The sequence below is a fragment of the Sorghum bicolor genome, chromosome 9, assembly GCF_000003195.3.
Source record: "Sorghum bicolor cultivar BTx623 chromosome 9, Sorghum_bicolor_NCBIv3, whole genome shotgun sequence".
Lineage (NCBI taxonomy): Eukaryota > Viridiplantae > Streptophyta > Magnoliopsida > Poales > Poaceae > Sorghum > Sorghum bicolor.
The window spans coordinates 58,495,181-58,514,850 of record NC_012878.2 but is presented as its reverse complement, the minus strand read 5'-3'; the positions used below and the strand labels follow the sequence as shown (position 1 = coordinate 58,514,850).

General features: G+C 38.5%; 1 protein-coding gene across 1 annotated transcript; it reads left to right on the top strand.

Moving 5' to 3' along the window:
* Positions 9,918-18,013, top strand: LOC8064759 (pre-rRNA-processing protein TSR1 homolog). The gene is made up of 21 exons (XM_002441551.2): positions 9,918-10,279; positions 10,366-10,451; positions 11,175-11,252; positions 11,360-11,491; positions 11,821-11,871; positions 11,970-12,110; positions 12,193-12,315; positions 12,416-12,493; positions 12,659-12,748; positions 12,853-12,972; positions 13,096-13,179; positions 13,465-13,563; positions 13,651-13,839; positions 14,738-14,813; positions 15,067-15,170; positions 15,291-15,547; positions 16,344-16,430; positions 16,787-17,014; positions 17,277-17,355; positions 17,431-17,494; positions 17,597-18,013. The coding sequence occupies exons 1-21, from the start codon at positions 10,198-10,200 to the stop codon at positions 17,704-17,706; spliced, it is 2,358 nt and encodes a 785-aa protein (XP_002441596.1). The 5' UTR covers positions 9,918-10,197; the 3' UTR covers positions 17,707-18,013.

Genomic DNA, 19,670 nt, shown 5'->3' with positions numbered 1-19,670 from the left:
CCAACTATATTTGCATCAATGAACGATTAAATATTGACAAAATATTATCTGTCATTCACAGCTATCAAGATCACTAAGGATGAAGTTATTGGCTGAAATTTTGGCGAGTCGTGCAAACGAGTGCTACAACAACATCCCTAAAGATATCAAATATTTGATTAAAAAGTTAGAGAAAATGTAAAGATGTCTTTATGTACTGATGATTCATAAAATGTATATAGATAAAAACAATTACCCAAAATTAGAACTCTAAAAAAATTACTATAGCATTCCCTAGAGAAAACCGTGGCGTTAGCACGGGCATTATACTGGTTAATATATGTATATATGGATGTAGTACATGTTATGCGTTTTTATTCTATTTTTTCGACCATTATATTAATTCCTAGTGCTGTGTACATACGTAACAATTAATGCTTCTGGTGAGAATAATATGTGTAGTATTTCTCTGACTTTTATTGGCCCCAACGTACATGTAGCACTTGCTGTATGTATAGTTGTACTTGAGGTTGACCAAAATTAAAATGCCATGTCAATTAGTATGAACGTAGATATACATCGACGCGTCTTCTGTACACTATACGTGCGTACATCCATATACTTGGCTAATAACGCTGGTCAAAGTTTACGATATTTGACTCTAGTTTTTCAATGACGAAGTACATAATTAAGGAACCTTAATAAGGCTGGTGTCATGTATTACAAATAAAACATCGAGTTTTTTTCTTTTTTTTTTGGCCGGAGGGAATCGGAGTTACATACATATATGTAGATATGTGGAGTCGTCGAAGGTTTTTTTTTTATATATATATGCTAGTTTTGCACAAAATTAAAGTACTAGGTGTCCCTTGTCGTCCTCTCAATTTGTATGATCAGCTTTTTATATGCGTAGCCCAGCAACGTCGCCTTCAAACCTTTCACTATGTACGTGTATATGCCTAAAAATGGATGGATGGTCCATCCCGCTACTTGCTAGTTGTGTCCTCTACTCCATTCCATTAGCTAGTGTTTTGCGTGTTCTGGGGTCGACAAGGTTACCGTACGTACCGTCTCTCCATATACCATACGAAGTTGCATCCTAGTAGAGACCAACAGCCAGCTATCTCGCTGTCCCATTCAAGGCCTCAAATATATACGTATTTCTTTCGATAAGGAAAGCTTTATTAATTTTAAGATTGTTACATCGAGATGATACATAAAGATCTTGAAACACTCATAGCCTGATCAGCATAATCAGGATACACATGCCCTTTAAAAAGATTTAAAAATCTCCGAGCGCACAAATAACACTTAATCAGTATAGCCTTACAAAATATTTAAAAAGCTCATATATAAGTAGTAACACTCAATCTGTGGACTAGAATGTCATATATATTTGCCTGCACAGAAAAACTCTCCTTGGTCACCTGCACCAATCAAATCATTGAGATCATCTCACCCATTTATTCATGTCCATGCCATCATCGTGTTATCCCGAATTATCCGTGACTTAAAGGTAAACCTTTTTTTATATATATATGTATCTTTTGGTGTCTTCGGATAGCGCTAGCCAATCATCGGTGACGACCATTCAACCAAGCGTGGTACTTTTCGCATATGTGAACATGCATGTAGAAAGCAGCGAGTAATAATAAAGTAATAATATATAATAATATAATCCAACACGCCACAAAAAGTCAAAGTCCGGTCAACAAAACAAAGGTGTTTTTTTATTATGGTTTATTTATTTATTTTATATATCATATAAGAACTCCTATCTAAAGCGTCGCCATTAGCTAGATTATTTATTTGTGACTTCAACGATGCAAGATTAACAATCATAAGCGTGGCCATCGAGGCCCGTACGGCGTACGTCCAAGAGATGAGACAAAAAGGCTCGTGCGAAATCAACCCATGAGATCCAGTTGCTCAAGGAACAAAGAAGTATTCCGTGAGTGGGTTCTCAGGCAAATAGATACAAAAAAACTTCGAATTTATCACTTTTGCAATAATATACGTATATACTTTTATTAGAAAAAGAAGGAAGTTGTATTCTATATCTCAGCATAAGTTATATATACACCCAACCAATATTAATCGCCGATATATAATTAATTGATTTTACTAGATGAATCGCATGGCCCACAAGGCAAACATGATCATGAATAATCTAAGGCTTTGTTTGTTTTAGCTTTACATATTAGTATAATAAATTACAATATGCATGTTGATGGGAAATGGGGAAATAGATTGTTGGGTTGTAACAATTTATATTAGGATTTGGTTTCTTACAATATGTAAGGTTTGTAAGTACAACATCTTCTAATTATAACAATGTCTGTATATATAGTGAAAGGTTTATTTACATGAGATTTGCGAGAAACTAATTCGGAGAGAATTTTGGCTTCAACTGGATGTTACCTTAATTTCAATGTGGAATGGGTTTGCTGAATTTTTTTAATATTTTCAAAGAAAAAATTGTTGATGTTCTATCTTGTATACCATGTTGATGGAAAAAACGACATAACATCTAGAAGAGAAGAAAAAACATTTGTGATGGGTCTTCTCAATTTTTATATGCCTAGCATTTTTGAGGATGTCATTTTTCTAAATCACTCACTCTTTATTCATCAATGTGACTTCCAAAATAAGAGAAAAAGGACCATGTATCTTATAAAAGTATATATTCTTCTTGATAAATCTTCAAACACCAACTTTACATTATTATCTTTATAATTATTTATATGTGTGTATGTACTCCCTCCATCCTAAAATACTTGACCTTATAGCTTTCAAACTTTAATTTTGTCTCAAAATAAATAGTTATCATTTTACAACTTCTCAATGTACTCCCTCCTGTAAAGAAAGTCATATAGGACAACGACACGATCTCCAAAGTCTAACTTTGACTCCTTGTTTTTAAAATTATTTATTAAAAAGTGGTATATGTAAATTTTTTATGAACGTATTTTTCAAGACAATTCTATTCATACGGTTTTTACATTTTCAAACTCAACAACTTAAAAGTTATTCATGATTTATGTTCTCAATATTTGACCCAAACCTTATCCAAAATGACTTTCTTTACAGGTACGGAGGGTGTATCTTTCTCTTCTCTAAATACACCTTTTTCTTTTTTTCAATATATTTATATCTCTAATATTCTTAGTGGTACTAAGGTCATTTACCCTGAGCATTAGTATCTTTCATGATGTCTACTGTTATGAGACAGAGGGAGTATATGTATGTGTATGTGTGTGTATAAAGAGAGACGTCAATTGATAGAAATAATAAATAAATAAAATCAATTAAATGGAGGAAATACGTGTTATCTGACAAAACATTGGTGTCATTGTCCTTGTCAGTCGAATCTGCTAGCCATTCAGCAGTGTTTTTTTCTCACAATAAATCAGCGAAATAGTATTTTCTGTCATGACTTATGCGCTTCTGAAACCCAACTCAGGCTCTTGTCGTCACATTATATATTTATCAAATCCCCATGCACACTCCTGTAGCAGGGTGGGTACATGCGTGTTCAGTAAAGTAAACAAGCTAGGGTTGTTGGTGCTGATTATTGCCCGGCCCGTATCTCTTTGAACATATACAACAAATGCATTCTTTGTTAATAGCAGATTCCAAGGAAGAATATATACATTTTTTTGTCTTTTTTTTGTGGTTTAGCTAAGCCAGGGCTGTCTACGCGGTCACTTGTGTGTGTCCTGTGGTGCCTCGTGCATGTGCCTTTCGTCCTCCGGTTACCATCAGTTTCAGTCAACCTCTCCTCTCTCTCTCTCTCTCTCTCTCTCTCTCTCTCTCTCTCTCTCTCTCTCTCTCTCTCTCTCTCTCTCTCTCTCTCCCTCTCTCTCAATCTGGTTCTTGTTAAAACCATGTGCGTGTAACACGTTGGCAACTTACATATAACAGTGTGAACCTTATTTATTCCCTCCGTTGCAATAAAAATGAAATATCGCTTCTTGTGAAGTCAAACAATTTCAATTTTAACTAGATTAGAAAATAGTATTAAAATTTATATTAAATAGGTTTATTATTTATAAAAATGTGTTTTTATGATTAATATAATGATATTTATTAAACATCATAAATATTAGTATATTTTATATATTTCTTGAATTTGTTTGAGTGCTCAAGAAGCGATGTTTTTTTTTAAAAAAAGGGGGGGCGTAGGGAGTACACCTACTAGTAGTATTCAAATGTAGCCATTGTGAACTACTAACTCCGTCCAAAAAAGAATAATAATATTAAGTGTATTTTTGGTTAAAGTGCCTAAAATTTTACTAGATATATGGGTAAAAATATTGACATTTATAACAACAAATGGGTATACTAGCTATAAAAATATATCTCATGATGATAACAATTATTTGATTTTTATAAATAGATATTTGTTAAATAAATAATTTTAGTTACATGTAAGATGCTTTTTTTATATATGCTAGCAATATATTTTTTTTCTGGACGGAGAGAGTACCAATAAAGTGATATTTATCCTTGTGCATGTTGAGAGAGAGATGACCTCGTAATGGACTTGATACTAGCGCCCTATTTAGATCTAAAAAGTTTTTGGATTTTGACACTATAACACTTTCCATTTTTATTTGACAAACATTGTCCAATCATAGTGTAACTAGGCTTAAAAGATTTGTATCGTGAGATTTACAAATAAACTGTGCAATTAGTTTTTGTTTTCATCCATATTTAATGGTCCATGCATGTGCTGCAATATTTGATGTGACGGAGAATCTTGTAATTTTTTTTATTTTTAGGTGAACTAAACAAGACATAGAATAATCATCTGATGGCGTTTGAGGTTTGTTCAAGGGAAACATAATTGGTTTGGTTCAGAGTTTGTCACGGCCGAGATACTGATAAGACACAAGAGAGAGGCCAAGCAATTTTTTTTCTTCTAATAAAGCTGCAGCTGCTGGGGACAGTGTAACGCTGACCAGGAGAAGTGGCTGATGTGCCACTACTCGGATCGTGGTCAGTCATGGTCCATCATTACCATACTAGACGGCATATACATCCGGCCGTCGTATCAGTTTGTTCTTGCGCATGCAGCACCTGCTTCTCGTGCGCTATGAAATGATGATCCCTCTCTTTCCAACAATCGTTCAAGAAACGGACTAGATAGAGAACAAGGCCAAGATGTCCATCACTCGATCTGTGGAGATCATCTTTGCTGGTGAAACTAGCAAAACGCGCGATCCATGTTTCACTTTAATCATGGCCTTGTTTAGTTCACCCCGAAATTTAAAAACTTTTTAAGAGATTCTCCGTCACATCGAATTTTGAGGCACATGTATGAAGCATTAGATATAGATGAAAACAAAAACTAATTGTACAGTTTGACTGTAAATCACGAGATGAATCTTTTGAGCCTAGTTAGTCTATGATTGGATAATATTTGTCAAATAAAAACGAAAATATTACAATACCAAAATTCGAAATCTTTTCAGAACTAAACAAGGCCATGGTTATTTGAAGGCAGTATAGCTAGATTGTGAAAGGTAGCTAGTAGCATTTCAACTGAAATGGTATAATAAAACACTGCATGCACTACCAACAGAAGTCATAAAAGATGAAGTATGTGTATACCTATTCTCTTCTCAACTACCACAAAATATCGGCAGGCCCCACATCGGAGGTGTCGGAAGGATGTTGGGAGAGGTTTTTAAAAACTAATAAAAAACAAATTACATAGCTCGTCTGGAAACTGCAAGACAAATCTATTAAGCATAATTAATCTGTCATTAATACATGTGGGTTACTGTAGCACTTAAGGTTAATCATGGACTAACTAGGCTTCAAATATTCGTCTCATAACTCTCAACCAAACTGTGTAATTAGTTTATTTTTTTATTTACATTTAATGTTCCATGCATGTGTCCAAAGATTTGATGGGATAGATAAAATTTTTTTTGGTAGGGAACTAAACAGGGCCTAAGAGAAAGAAGCTCTGTCATATTCAGTGCACTAATGAGGTGTCAAATCGGATCAGATGTGATGCTTACCTGCCTGCAAGCAGCAAGGATCGCATGCATGGATATACTATAACTTTCGCTGCAAAAGCTTTGAACAAGAAAGTACTAAAAGAAACGACCGGATCGGAGTAGTAAAGTAGGGGAGAGAGAGAGGACAAAAAACGCTTAACGACCGCCATTATATTGAATTCACACAATAATTGGAGAGATTATTGTCTGTTATATATATAGATGGAGGCATGAATTGAATCAGGGGCCAAGCCACCTGCAGCGCGCATTTCGATTTGCCAATTTCAAATTTTGCAATTTGAAATTTTGAATGCATGCATGGTCCTGCGTGCAAGTGTGTGTGCTCATCACAAACACCTAAACAGTGATCTGACAGAGCGTGTGCAGCACATGACTGCACTCGTGGTACTGCTCCTACGGCTGCTGCTGCGTTTGCATGCCATGCTCAGATCTATCAGTGATGAAAGTGTGTCATCAAAATTTAACCATCTTTCGTCAGTACCTTTGCAGTTTGACAATCCTTGACACCGGCCAGGTTCGGCTATGTGAACGAGTGCGACTGTGCGAGTGTCCGCAACCACGAAACTAGGGCCTTATTTAGTTCCATTTTTTTTAAAAAAATAACGCTGTAGCATTTTCGTTTGTATTTGATAAATATTATCCAATCATAGACTAACTAGACTCAAAAGATTCGTCTCGTAAATTACAGGTGATCTGTGTAATTAGTTTTTATTTCATCTATATTTAATGCTCCGTGCATGTGTCTAAAGTTTTTTGATATGATGAGAATGTGAAAAATTTTACAAATTTTTTTTAAACTAAAAGTGGATGCCATGTGCATGTAGCATGCACGATCGCGGTTAACTGACATGCTTTGCTATCTCCTGAAGGTTGTTTTGCTGATCAGGGATGAAAACGATTGAAAACTATATGACAAATACAAAAATGTTCAGAAAGGATGAAGTCGTAGTTGTGGTTTTATTGCAAAATTGACTGAGTGATAATTAAGTTCATGTTTTGCTAAAATGATCCAATACATGTAAAATGGCCGGCAAGTATCATCATCATAAATACGAAAACGATTCAGAGCGGTACGGGAATTCATGGATGGTTTAATTTTCACCCCTAATTAATATAATATATGAAAGTGCATTTGTGTAGTATAGGGTGGTTTTTGCAGCAAAACGTATTATATGGTTTGGTATCAGCATGAAGGTACAATTGGGGTGTTCTCTGCAAATGTTCCGGCTGGGCATGAATCACGTGTGTGTTGGTATTGCATTGGTTATTGGTACGAGCCGCCGAGCCGGCCTGGCCGGCCTGTCACAAATGATTCCCTGGCTGGTTCGTTAATGTCTTGTTGAATGGCTGTTTGGCGGAGCTCCTTTACTATTTTGGCTCATGTTCTCTAGAGGAGTTTTGCTAAATATATTTTTTGAAGAAGTCGTTTTAAATAAAAAGTTGAGAGCCGGAGTCGTTTTATCGAAGCCACAAATTATGACTTCTTCAAAATAGTTCTGGCTCCTCTAAAGAAGCCTCTTATAAGGAGTCGTGCCAAACACCTCTTAGCTATCTACTACTACTACATAGGAGTACAGTACAATATGTAGAGCAGTCTGTATTGATTTCTTGGTACTTCCATAGTTATACTAGTACGCAAGTATTATTCATTTTTATAGGGAAGGAGTAAGCACAGCACAAACACAGTAACTATGCTACTCTCTTGCCTTACAATTTATAAATCGTTTTGGTTTTCTAGATAAATAAGTTTTTTATGCATCTAGATCTACACTATAACTAGGTACACAATAAAAATAAAGAATATAAAAAAATCAAAACTTTGGCTTACATTTTGAAATGAACTAGTGAAGTATACTTGATTGTAAGCATTCTAATTATTGATAGCTCGTTTTGGTATTTTGCATGTAATTCTTTGAAGTTGAGTTGATGACCAATTGTCCAATTCCATACTATATTTGTGAACGTGGGTCCAAATAAAAGCCACCTATCTGCGGTTTAGGGTCTCTTTGGTAGGGTTTTCAGTTTAATTTCATTATTGTTGGATATAGCCACTCTAGCCAGGGCCAGAGATGAAGCTCTTAAAAGTTGGCTTCTTTGACTTCATCACATAAGCAGTCATTTTGTTGAAAATATGTAGCTTCATCTTTAGCTTAACGCTACAGCAACTAAACAAAAATGCTACACTGTTAAACTTTAACTACCCTAACTAAACACACTCTTGTACCGCCTGCACCTGTAGACTGCAGTTGTTTTTGAACCAGACGACAAGACAACCAGCTTTTGATCCAGACAACCTGCTAGTATATGTGCAATTCAACTGTTCAAAGCAACCATGTTTTTGAGTACTGTGTATAGTGTTAAAAATCTTTATGCGACTTTGACGTAGTAGGTAGTACGCACACATGTTTTTTGATTAGTCTATATTCAATACTTTAAATATTATTATAACATTTTCTTTTGGCAAGCTAAACAAGCCTTTGGTACTATACGCGTTGTTGGCTTCTTCTAGACCACCAGCCGATGGCTAGTCAGTGATCAAATGCATGCAACAGGGACAGGATCACAGCTGGCATTTTGTCGTCGGATTCATCGGATGTTCCCGGCGGCGGCGGTGTGTTGTTCTTGGTCTTGGTCCGGTCGTCGTCGGCGACCTGCTGTCGAGGCGCAGGGTTGATTTCCGGCGAGCAATGCAAATGGAAACCAATTGCTAGGTCGTCAGCACTTAGCTTGTGTTTGCCGGCGGCGGCAACGGCGGCCGTGGTTTGTTAGTCGGAGCACCCAAAGCTTTTGTCTTTGGTATCCTCGCAGTCGCAGGTTGAAGCAGAAATTTTTTATTTTTATTTTTTCTGGATCGGCCATCCATCGGGTCCAAAGAGCTCATGGGCCAACCAATAGTGTCCGTCAGTGTTAAATAAAGCCCATCAGTAGGGCTGACGGCACCCACCCTCCGTAGCCCATGGGCCTAGCATAATGGGGGTGTCTCGGCGGCTTGTATTGTACTCCCTTCACCATCCAAAAAAACAACAGGACCTACAAACTTAGGCCCTGTTTGGTTCCACCAACTAAATTTTAGCTAGCTAAACTTTAGTCACTTTTTAGTAGCTAAAGTTCCAAACACATTGACTAAAAGAGACTAAAATAGTTTAGTTCCAAGTCACCCAAGAGTAGCTAAAATAATTTTAGCTAGCTAAAATTTAGTTGGTGGAACCAAACAGGGCCTTAGTTAAATGTTTAACTAAGTCAAACGATCCCCCCCATAAAAAAAAAGTCAAACGATCCCCAATCACTAAATTTACTATAAAATATATTTCCATAACAAATATATTTGAAGATACAAAGGTTGGTATTGTTTCTGAGAGGGAGAATATATAAGACATAATTTTGAACATATTTTCAACAGATATATAACTTTTTTTTCATAAAAAAACAGATATTTAACTTTTTTACAGACCAGTAAACAGATCCCCCACATCAGAACCGTATACAATGTCCTACCCTGATTTACATGCGAGTTACTGCACCGACAAGCAATCCATCATGGAGCAAAACCACAGCTGCTCATGTTAGTGATAAAAAGTATAGTTAGCCGGTTACTTCTGACTCATCTTTTGTTTGATATCTCTGCTAGATGTTTTACTTTACAACATATCGGCCACTGATAACAAGCACACTGTTTGTTACACCTTCCAGCAATACGTGCATTTTCATCGATGATTATTGCAAGAGCTAGAATTGCTGGTACCAGTATCCTATGAACAACTGTGGGTTCATCTTCAAACTATTTTTTGAGTCTGAATGGACTGCTTTCTTCTGGTTCATCTTCAAAGTCTGAATGGACCACGATAGGCAGGCGAGCGCAAGAGAGGTGGCGAGGGGCCAATGGGATTAGGGATCCTGCCTACCCGATTTTGGGACGTCGGATTGGGGATCTGACGGTAGCAAGCAGCTGTTTGCCCCTAACAAAACCCCGCCCCTCCTCTTCGTCCCCGCCGCCGGCCCTTCCGATTTTGTCCGCTCCAAGTTCCCCGACCAGCTCGTTCCTCCGCCGTCGCCCCCCCCATCCGAAGCAGGAAACACCCGTCCCCGATCGAGAAGCGAGCGACAGGCGAAGGTTCCTCGGACCACCGACTGGCTACCCTCTAACGGCCCGCGCAGCAGAGCAGCCGGACCTCCCGCCGCCGCCGACATGGGCGGGGGCCGCGCCCAGGTGAACAAGGCCCACAAGAGCCGCTTCGCGTCCAAGGCCTCCCGCCACGCGCACAAGATAGGTGAGTACAGGCGGTCTCTCTCGTCCCTGTTTCCTCCCCACTTTCCTCGATTAATGTCTCATCTCACTGTTTGCATCTGCTTCCAGACAAGGTCAGGAGCGGCAAGTCAGAGACCAGCCATCGCGCCGCCGTCAAGGGTGCCCGTGCCGCGCGCATCCAGCAGAGCAAGGCGGTCAGTCTTCAATGCCGCACCGTGCACATATGTTTTCTGTTCCTCTTTTTTGTGTGTGTGTGCTGTAGTAGGGGTTTTTATCAGTTCATGTATGATTATTCTGAGGTGTGCTGCAACAGGAACTGAGTTCATATTAGTCTTGTTGCATAGGATTGGTATGTGCTTAGATTAGGCAGGGTGTTTTTAGCTTGCTTTGAGCTTACATACAGTTAATTGGGAGGTTGCAGCCTTTGGGGTTTTTTTTAGCTTCCTTTGAGCTTACGGTTATTGGGAGGTTGCAGCTTTTGGGGTTTATGAAAGGTCTTTTTCTTTTGAGCACAGTTATTCGTTTATTGCATGCCCGGTATCCAGGTTGGTTGAATTGCTAACCTGTTTAGCTTTTATATCTTGGGCTTACTGTCCTTTGCCTCCCTAGCCAGAATAAAATGTCCTCAGTTATTTTGAAGGAAGGATGATTGAAAACTTAGGTCGACTTTTCAAGTTTCCATTACCTTTTTTTTCCAGTAACTTACTAGTGTTAAAAGGTGGAGGCTCAGGTAACTTATTGTTTACAAGGTGCGTTTGTTAAAATGCCTCAGTTTTTTTGCTCACATGTGGATGCACAAGTGTCCTCAAATAATGCCTTGCCAATCATGTGCCGTATGCAACTTATCTTGTGATTTCCTCATCCTTGTTTATAGTTTTCAATAACCTGCTGTGTAAAATGTTTTCCCGTGGGTGCAGATACGTGATAAAAAACGTGCTGCTTTGCTGAAGGAGAAACGTTCATCAAATGGACCTTCAAGCGCACCACGTGTCATTGTTAGTATTCTTTGCTTCTGCACCTGGATCCTACTTGGTTACTCTTGTTGTTTGTGTGGTAATACCATAGGTATTTCCTTAAGTTGATTGGTAATTATTTATTGCAGGTTCTTGTTGGCCTTTCTTCATCAGCAAATGTTGGATCACTAGCCAAAGATCTTCTTGCACTAGCGGAAGGCAGTGATGGGAAACTGAAATCATCTACCGTTGCTTCTCCTACTTATAAGTTTCGAACCACGGTAAGTTCAAAATGAATATTGTTCTGATGTTTTGAGTGCAGCCACTATTAATTCAAAATGACGCTAGTGTTGACTGTTGAGATTTTTTGGTGTCATAATGCCTCGTTGCATATGTATCCATCACTATACATTTGACTATTACTCTACCATTTTCTGTACGTGTTTATAGTTGGGTTATACATTGTACTCTATGTCTCTATCTCAGGTTCTAGTGATTCACTATTCGCTTATTAACCATAAATGTTTTGTTAAATTATTTGTTTCCAATTATTCAATCTAGATAATCAATTTCATGTATAGAATTTTCATATTTCATAATATCTGTGAAGGTACTGCAAGCACCATATGGTGATCTTACCACATGCATGGAACTGGCAAAGGTACACATTTCCAACCAAACTCATTTTGTTGTGGTTTATGGTCTTCTATAATTTCTTAGCTCTAACCTGGAATCTGCAAATGTTCCTGTCCTACATAGGTTGCTGATTTGTTAGCATTCGTACTACCAGCCAATTCATTCTACTGTGGTGATTCGAACGGTCCAATTGACGAGTTTGGTTCTCAATGTCTGTCTGTATTTAGAGCCATGGGCTTACCTAGTACAGCTGTTTTCATCCGTGTAAGTTCCAGTCATGAGCATTTCTCATTAAGGTATTGTTATACGATTTCTGGTGATTTACCTGTTCTAGTTACATAATCAGGATCTTCCAGCGGATAATAAAAGTAGGCAGGAATTGAAGAAAGCAGCAACTTCTTTCCTTTCTGCAGAGCTGCCTGAGGACTGCAAGTTTTACTTAGCAGGCACAAAGGATGATTTGCATAAGGTTAGTATTCTTTTGAATATTGAATATTAGACCATCTGGTTATCTTCACGGTTGTTCTTTCGAACTCTCTGTTTTGATTATGTTTTCTTAAAATATCCAGTTCATGTGGCATTTCAAGGAGCAGCACCTTTCATCGCCACATTGGAGAAGCCAGAGGCCTTATGTTATGTCTGAGCAGGTTTTATTACTTGCTATTGCTATGTACACTATACTGCTTTACTAGAACAGTTGCTAATTTGTATTGGCCAAATATGAAATTTTGCCAAAAAAGAAGTAAATTGATGTTCCATTCTTGGTGTACTATACTACTTTTATATAATAACTGGTGGTACTGCTGCTTCAGGTCTTCATAAATCCTGATGAAAATACGGGATTGTGCACATTGCTCGTGTCTGGATATCTGCGGGCCCACAATCTTTCGGTGAATCAGCTTGTATGTGATCTATGCTTATTTTTTTCTTAGCTGTTTTTTTGGAAATATTATTTCTTAGCTATTTTGTCATTTCCTTTTCTAATAATACCTTCTCCATTCAAAAGGTACATGTTTCAGGTGCTGGTGATTTTCAGTTAGGCCAAATTGATGTCCTCAAGGATCCATGTCCTCTTAGTGAGCGGAAAAGCTCTGATGTAATGGAAACTGAAGATAATGGAATTCAGGTTTGTTGTATACAGGACTTTAAAGCCTTTGAAATTGAATAATGTTAATGTAATTATGCTAGACACATTTCGTTATGCTAATGTCATATTTTAACACATTTTTAACCTTCCGGTTTGTTTCAGATTGTTAACACCTTTGTTCCAGACCCTTCGAGTCAGGAACCCTTACTTGTTGAAAATGTGCCAGATCCTCTTGCCGGGGAGCAGGTGAGTATTTTTCCAATCCTGCACCATGAGTTGTAATTTTGACAAGCATTGGTTTTGTGCTTTATTGGCTATATTTGCTGTACCATTATAAATGGCGTCTGTACAAATAGTTCTCTTATCTGTAGATTTTCATTAACTGTACTGTTCTATCCTCCACAGCATTTCAACTGTGATCACCCATTCATATTTTCTGTTAGAACATTTGTGCTTTTGCAAGTAAAAAGATGAAAACTTTATTTAATCTTTTTAAAGTGGTAGTTTGTATTAATATTTGTATTTGATTAGACTTGGCCAACGGAAGAAGATATGGAGGAGGCTGACATAAACAACAAACAGAGAAAATTGGTAAAGAGGAAGCTTCCCCGAGGCACTTCAGAGTACCAGGTTTGCAATTCTATTGGAGTTTGAAATACCTCTTCTTTAAATTGATTATATTTACTTCATTTACTAATCCTCAAATGCTATTGCCAGGCTGCTTGGATTGTTGATGACACAGATGATGAAGATAACGACTCTGATAATGACAACCAGGCTGGTTCTGGAATGGTCATTGATGAGCAAGGTCACTCAGACCAAGGAAGTGATGGTTCGGATATAGATGCAGTGTCTCACTTTACAGAGAAGTTCGATGGAGAAACTGTTGGGGATACTGAGATGGCAGTAAGTTTCCTTGTCCTCATTTGATGGGCTTTATGCATTTTAATCACTTGGTTGCAATATCGCAGTTCAGTGTTTCACTAGTAATCAGTTGTATGTTATGCTTTGTTTGTGGGCCCGCAGGACTCAAATGATGACCACAGTTTCTTACATTAGCCAGGCATTATTAGATTAGAAAGCTAGAGAATCTTTTAAGCATATAGATTGGTACCAAACCAGTCCATACCATTTGGGTGGAAACTACACTACATCATGAGAGGTTGTCTACCAATAAAGGGCAAGAAGGAATTAGAAGGGGAAACTCATATTGTCCAGTCCCAAGCCACTGGTCCTCTTCCCACTCTCCACTTTTCTCTTCCATCCTATTTTCTGTCGGACCCCAAACACATCATAGTAACAAGACAGGTACTGTTGCAATGCCAGGATCATGGATGACTAGTGGTCACATTTGATGGAGTGGCTCAATGGTAGTGTGAGCCAGTTCCTAGCCTCATTTAAGATTGCAGAGGAGAGGAACAAGACTGAAAGAGATTTTGCTGACTCAGTGTTGTAGCATCAGAACCATTTTGATGTTTGGCCAAAACTTTGTGCCTTTGGTCCCTAAGTTTCTTGAATTCTTGCCCTGGGTATAAAATCGTACTCTTGAAAAAGTCGTGTTTGTGTTTTCGGGGTGCGCGGAGTTGCTAAATAGACCTTATTCTTCATTTCTTATCAACTTGTTATCCCTGTACCTTTTTTATCTGTAAATTCAACTTATTATCCCTGTACCTTTTTATCTGTAAATTCTGAGGTTTCAATCCTCTCCCATTTTGAATTAAGCAATCACAGAATTCCTTTTGGGTGCATGGAAATATTAAGCGATCTCAAAAAAAAAAGTGAAGTGACAGTTGCACATTTGCAGGATGAAGAAAATTTGACTAAAGACCAGATAGAGGCAGAGATTAAGAAAATCAAAGAAGCTAATGCTGATGATGAAGGTATCGGTTTCTATTACCTTGAATGAGTTTCCTTTTTCACATTAGCTATGCTGGGGTAGTGTTTCAATGGAGGTGTTGTCTGAAAATGATATACAGCTTTGGTTAAGCTTGAGGCTAAGCAAAGATTCTTGTATGACTTGTCCAAGTCAATATCAGTTCCCATGCCCTCTTAGCTTCTGTAAATTTTATCAGCTTTTACATTTTGGTAAGTGATTGACAAGAGATTACATGCATATCTCATATAATGTTGCAGAATTTCCCGATGAGGTGGAGACACCATTAGATGTCCCAGCAAAGAAGCGGTTTGCAAAATACAGAGGACTAAAGTCATTTAGGACATCATCCTGGGATCCTAAGGTTCCTATCATTTAATTATCACATGTTACTTTAAATTTAAAAATGTAGCTAATTGTTGCCATTTTAGTAGAGATATATTCATTTTGTGCGACTGGTCTTATCTCATCCTGTTGGCTGTAGGAATCATTGCCACCGGACTATGCAAGAATATTTGCATTTGATAATTTTACACGAACACAAAAGCATGTCTTTGCTAAAATTGCCGAGTTAGATGGAGGCATGAAGGATTGTGCTCAAGTGGGATCATATGTAAGGCTTTATGTGAAAAATGTTCCCACTGATATAGCATCCAAACTTTGTCAACCATCAAGAAGAATACCTGTGGTTGTTTCTGGTCTTCTTCAACATGAGTCCAAAATGTCAGTTCTTCACTTCAGGTACTCATCCTTACTAATCAGTAAATTTTATCTGCCCCAATTTTCTGGCCTTATTGCACATCTTAATGTGTGAAACTCGATTTTCATGTCAGAATAGCCTATGATGTATTGCCTTTTAATTTGTTTGCTCTTAGCTTGTGAGTTCTGGTGCCCTAAGTATCCTAAGGGCACTCACAATGCAGACTCTATCATAGAGTCTAAAGTTATTTATTACCTCGAATAATGTGGACTTGGAGTCTAAATAAGACTTGGAGTCTTATTTTTTCTACCTCTTTCTTCAATAAATATGCTGCCACATCAGCAAAATACCATAAATAGTATGTAATTAATTGTCTTGGACTCTGTGATAGAGTCTTGCATTGTGAGTGCCCTAATGAATTACATACGGTCATTCCAAGAATAATATGGCATTCAACACAATGTTGGTATGTCGCTCTATTAAGATAAGAGGCCAGCCATCCTAATAGAGGGACTAGGTGGGCTTCCGGCCCATTGTATGTGGATGCTATTTAGTTTGCTTAAAAAAGTTTGCTGGCCAACGCATGCTAGGCCTTTTTGAGGATGTTTTGTTTTTGGTTCCATGTTTTCTTTTGGATCTTGGAGTGAATGTTGATGTTGGTGTAGACGTAATGCAGATGTAAGCAAGCTATAATATACTTTTAAAATACAAGCGAATATAGATGATTAAATGCCTAAATGGTTTCAACTTGTGTCCTTATCTGGTGAAAGTAATATTGCTGCTGTATGCTGCTTGAGCTTAGCATTCCTCTTTTCTTTTTTTCTTTTTCTTTTGCAGCATAAAGAAACATGACTCATACGAAGCTCCTATCAAATCTAAGGAGCCTTTGATTTTCAATGTTGGATTCCGGCAATTTACAGCAAGGTAATGGAAGTTCAATTTTTTTTACTATTAGGAGATACTCCCTCCATCCCGAATTGTAAGTCATTCCAAGAATCTTGATCTCAAGTTTGACCAAATTTATACGATAAGATAATAACATTTATGATACCAACGAAGTACCATTAGGTTCTTTATTAATTATAGTTTCATACTATATCTATTTGATGTCATAAATCTTTGTAATTTTTTCTATAATTTTGGTCAAACTTGAAATGCTTTAATTCTCAAAGATTCTTGGAACAACTTATAATTTGGGATGGAGGGAGTATATATTTCTCTTTTCTTTTGTTTCACAATGCCCCTTGGAAGATATCTCACTGCTCTTTTGTATCTTATAGGCCATTGTTTTCATCCGACAACATCAACTGCAATAAACATAAAATGGAAAGATTTCTACACCATGGGCGGTTTTCTGTTGCCTCTGTATATGCTCCAATTTCTTTCCCTCCACTTCCTCTAATAGTTCTGAAGAACAGAGATGGCGAGCAACCTGCCATTGCTGCTATAGGTTCACTAAAAAGTGTGGATCCAGATCGGATCATTCTGAAGAAAATTGTTTTGACTGGGTAAGCTTGGGTGCATCCATCTTCACAAGGAAATTACTTTTTGCAGAATTCAACATTCTTTTTATTTTTGGAGGGGTTTGGTTTTCCACTTGGACGCAATCAGTGCTATATTTTTAATTCATGTTTTGCTGAATTTTCCAGTTTATGGAAACAGGTTATTTCACCTTAAGGCTCTTATTTAGATCTCAGCTAATCTGGTTGATGAGCCATGACCTGTGGGTCAGAGCTAATATAGTCGCACATTGGACATGTTATTATGCAGGTATCCACAGAGAGTCTCAAAACTGAAAGCAATCGTGCGTTACATGTTCCACAATCCTGACGATGTAAAATGGTTCAAGGCAAGTACTTATGTGCCATTTTGCCATTGACATCTTTTTTATTCATGTTCAATGCCAATAACACTTATTTTGCAGCCTGTTGAGTTGTGGACAAAACATGGACGTCGGGGCCGCATCAAGGAGACTGTTGGTACTCATGGTGTGTTGGTTGACCATTCAATCCTTTTGGCAGCTTAGATTAGATTCAGTTATTCATATCCCTGTTTCTGTACCTTTTGCTAACGTTTTCTTTCCTGACCAGGTGCCATGAAATGCATATTCAATAGCAGCATTCAGCAGCATGATACAGTGTGCATGAGCTTGTACAAACGCGCTTACCCGAAATGGCCTGAACAGCTCTACCACGTATAAGATTGCCTTGGACATTTTGCTTGTATCTGGTTTGTACCTGTACCAGCAGGCAGCAGGCTATCCAGGAGGAGTATGGACGTACCAACACGGGAATGAAACCTTCCTGGAGCTGGCGTGCTGTGTAGCCCATGTACTTTTAGGATTATTAGGAAATTGTTTTGGCATTGGCCCTCTTAGCTAGGAGGGCGAATTTTGATAGTGTGATTATTACCGCTGGATTATCATGTTTTGTTTGTTCTGTGGACTAAAACGATGACATTTTATACGTCTATTCAATAGTAAAAAATAGTTTTATTTGGCTCTCGAACTGTGGTTGTGTGTTCTCTTTTAGTCCACTTGGATGTGTTAACCTCCGAAAATGTGCCACACGAAGATGCTTTAAGGAATTTTGCCAAATTTATGCAACTAATTTACTTCCATTGATCATAAGTCGCCCGAGCACGACGTCGCACGCCGTGGCGGTCTCAAGGACCAGAACACCTAGACTTCTGCAGCCTACCAAATGAAGTGGAGCGCGGTGCCGTTGTTTCAGAGAGGAAGGCCGAGGAGCCCCTCCATCTTCCAACACGAGGCGCCTTGCATTGGTCTTATCTGGGAGTTCTGTGCGCCGGCGTCTGCTTGTCACCGCACGGCAGTCCGCTCCGCCTCCGGTGAGCCACACCGTGCTGTGGAGACGGGAGTTGTTGCTGCACAACACAAGTGCAGAGGCTGCCATGTTCTCTTGTGAAGAGAACCAGCAATTGGCCCGCGCAAATAGCGTGGGTAGCTAGCCATTTTTTTTTGTACTATGTTATATTTTAAAATAAATAAATAGATATAAGTATTTATGTTTAATCGTGTTATTTAGCAAATTAAGAAACCAATATGATAGAAGTCTTGATTCAGCCATACACGAGGGGCCGTGCCCCCCCTCCCCAAGCACGGTAGATGTATTTAATACCTATATAAATATATGAATTTATAGCCAAAAAAAAATAATTTCACATATTATTTATTAAAGTATATGATTTTAGTTATAGATAGTGTATTTCTTGAAAAGCTGTTGAAACATATAATTATGTATATTTGTCTGTCCCTCCTCCCCCCTAATCAAAATCGTTGGCTCCGCCTCTGCGGTGGAGGACCTGGACTCCAACGAGGCTCTGTGCAAGCAGTACAACCGATGGGCAGGTGAACGCCCACATGCTCCACGGCAAACAGCGAGGCGCGGGCGAGCTGATGGCCCTCAACGTCTTCGGAGACTCGACGAGGTCATGGCAACCATGTACGTCGTTCCTGGGGAGCCCTTCTCCCCCGGAGCTAGAGGAGTTGCCTGTCATTGACCTTGATCTCTTCGCCGCCACGCAAGGTCTCCCTAGCAAAGTCGACTGGAGGTCTACAAATGTTGTCACATATGTCAAGAAGTGGGGTCCTGTTGGGCGTTCACCACAGCTGCTGCGGTGGAGGGCTGTCAAGACAAAATCGACTCTTGTTTCCCTCTGGGCCCTGGACTGTACCTACCCCTACGTTGACCATAGAAGTAACTGCAGCAGTGGCAGTAGGTATGAGGCACTTGCTCTGATCAAGAAGGTGGGCGGCAGTATACCGTCGAGTCCAAGTACCACCCATACCAGGGGTTTCGATCCATTTGCAACACTAGTAGGTTTCACTTATCCGCGAGAGTATCGGGCTATTTTACACTCCAGAAGTTCAACACGATATATTTCAACAACTTTTGGAAAAAAATTACACTATTCATAACTAAAATCATAATATTTTAATAAATAATATTGAAATTGATATTTTTTTGCTATAAATTCATATATTTATATAGGTATTAAATAAATTTATTGTGTTTTTTGGTGTGTGTGTGGGGGGGGGGGGGCACAGGCCCTGCTAGCTCCCCTGGCTTCTGCTCTGGTCATGCCATGTTTTTTAGCTGTATTGGTAAGTACCGTAAGTTTTACTTATTATTGTGTGATTAG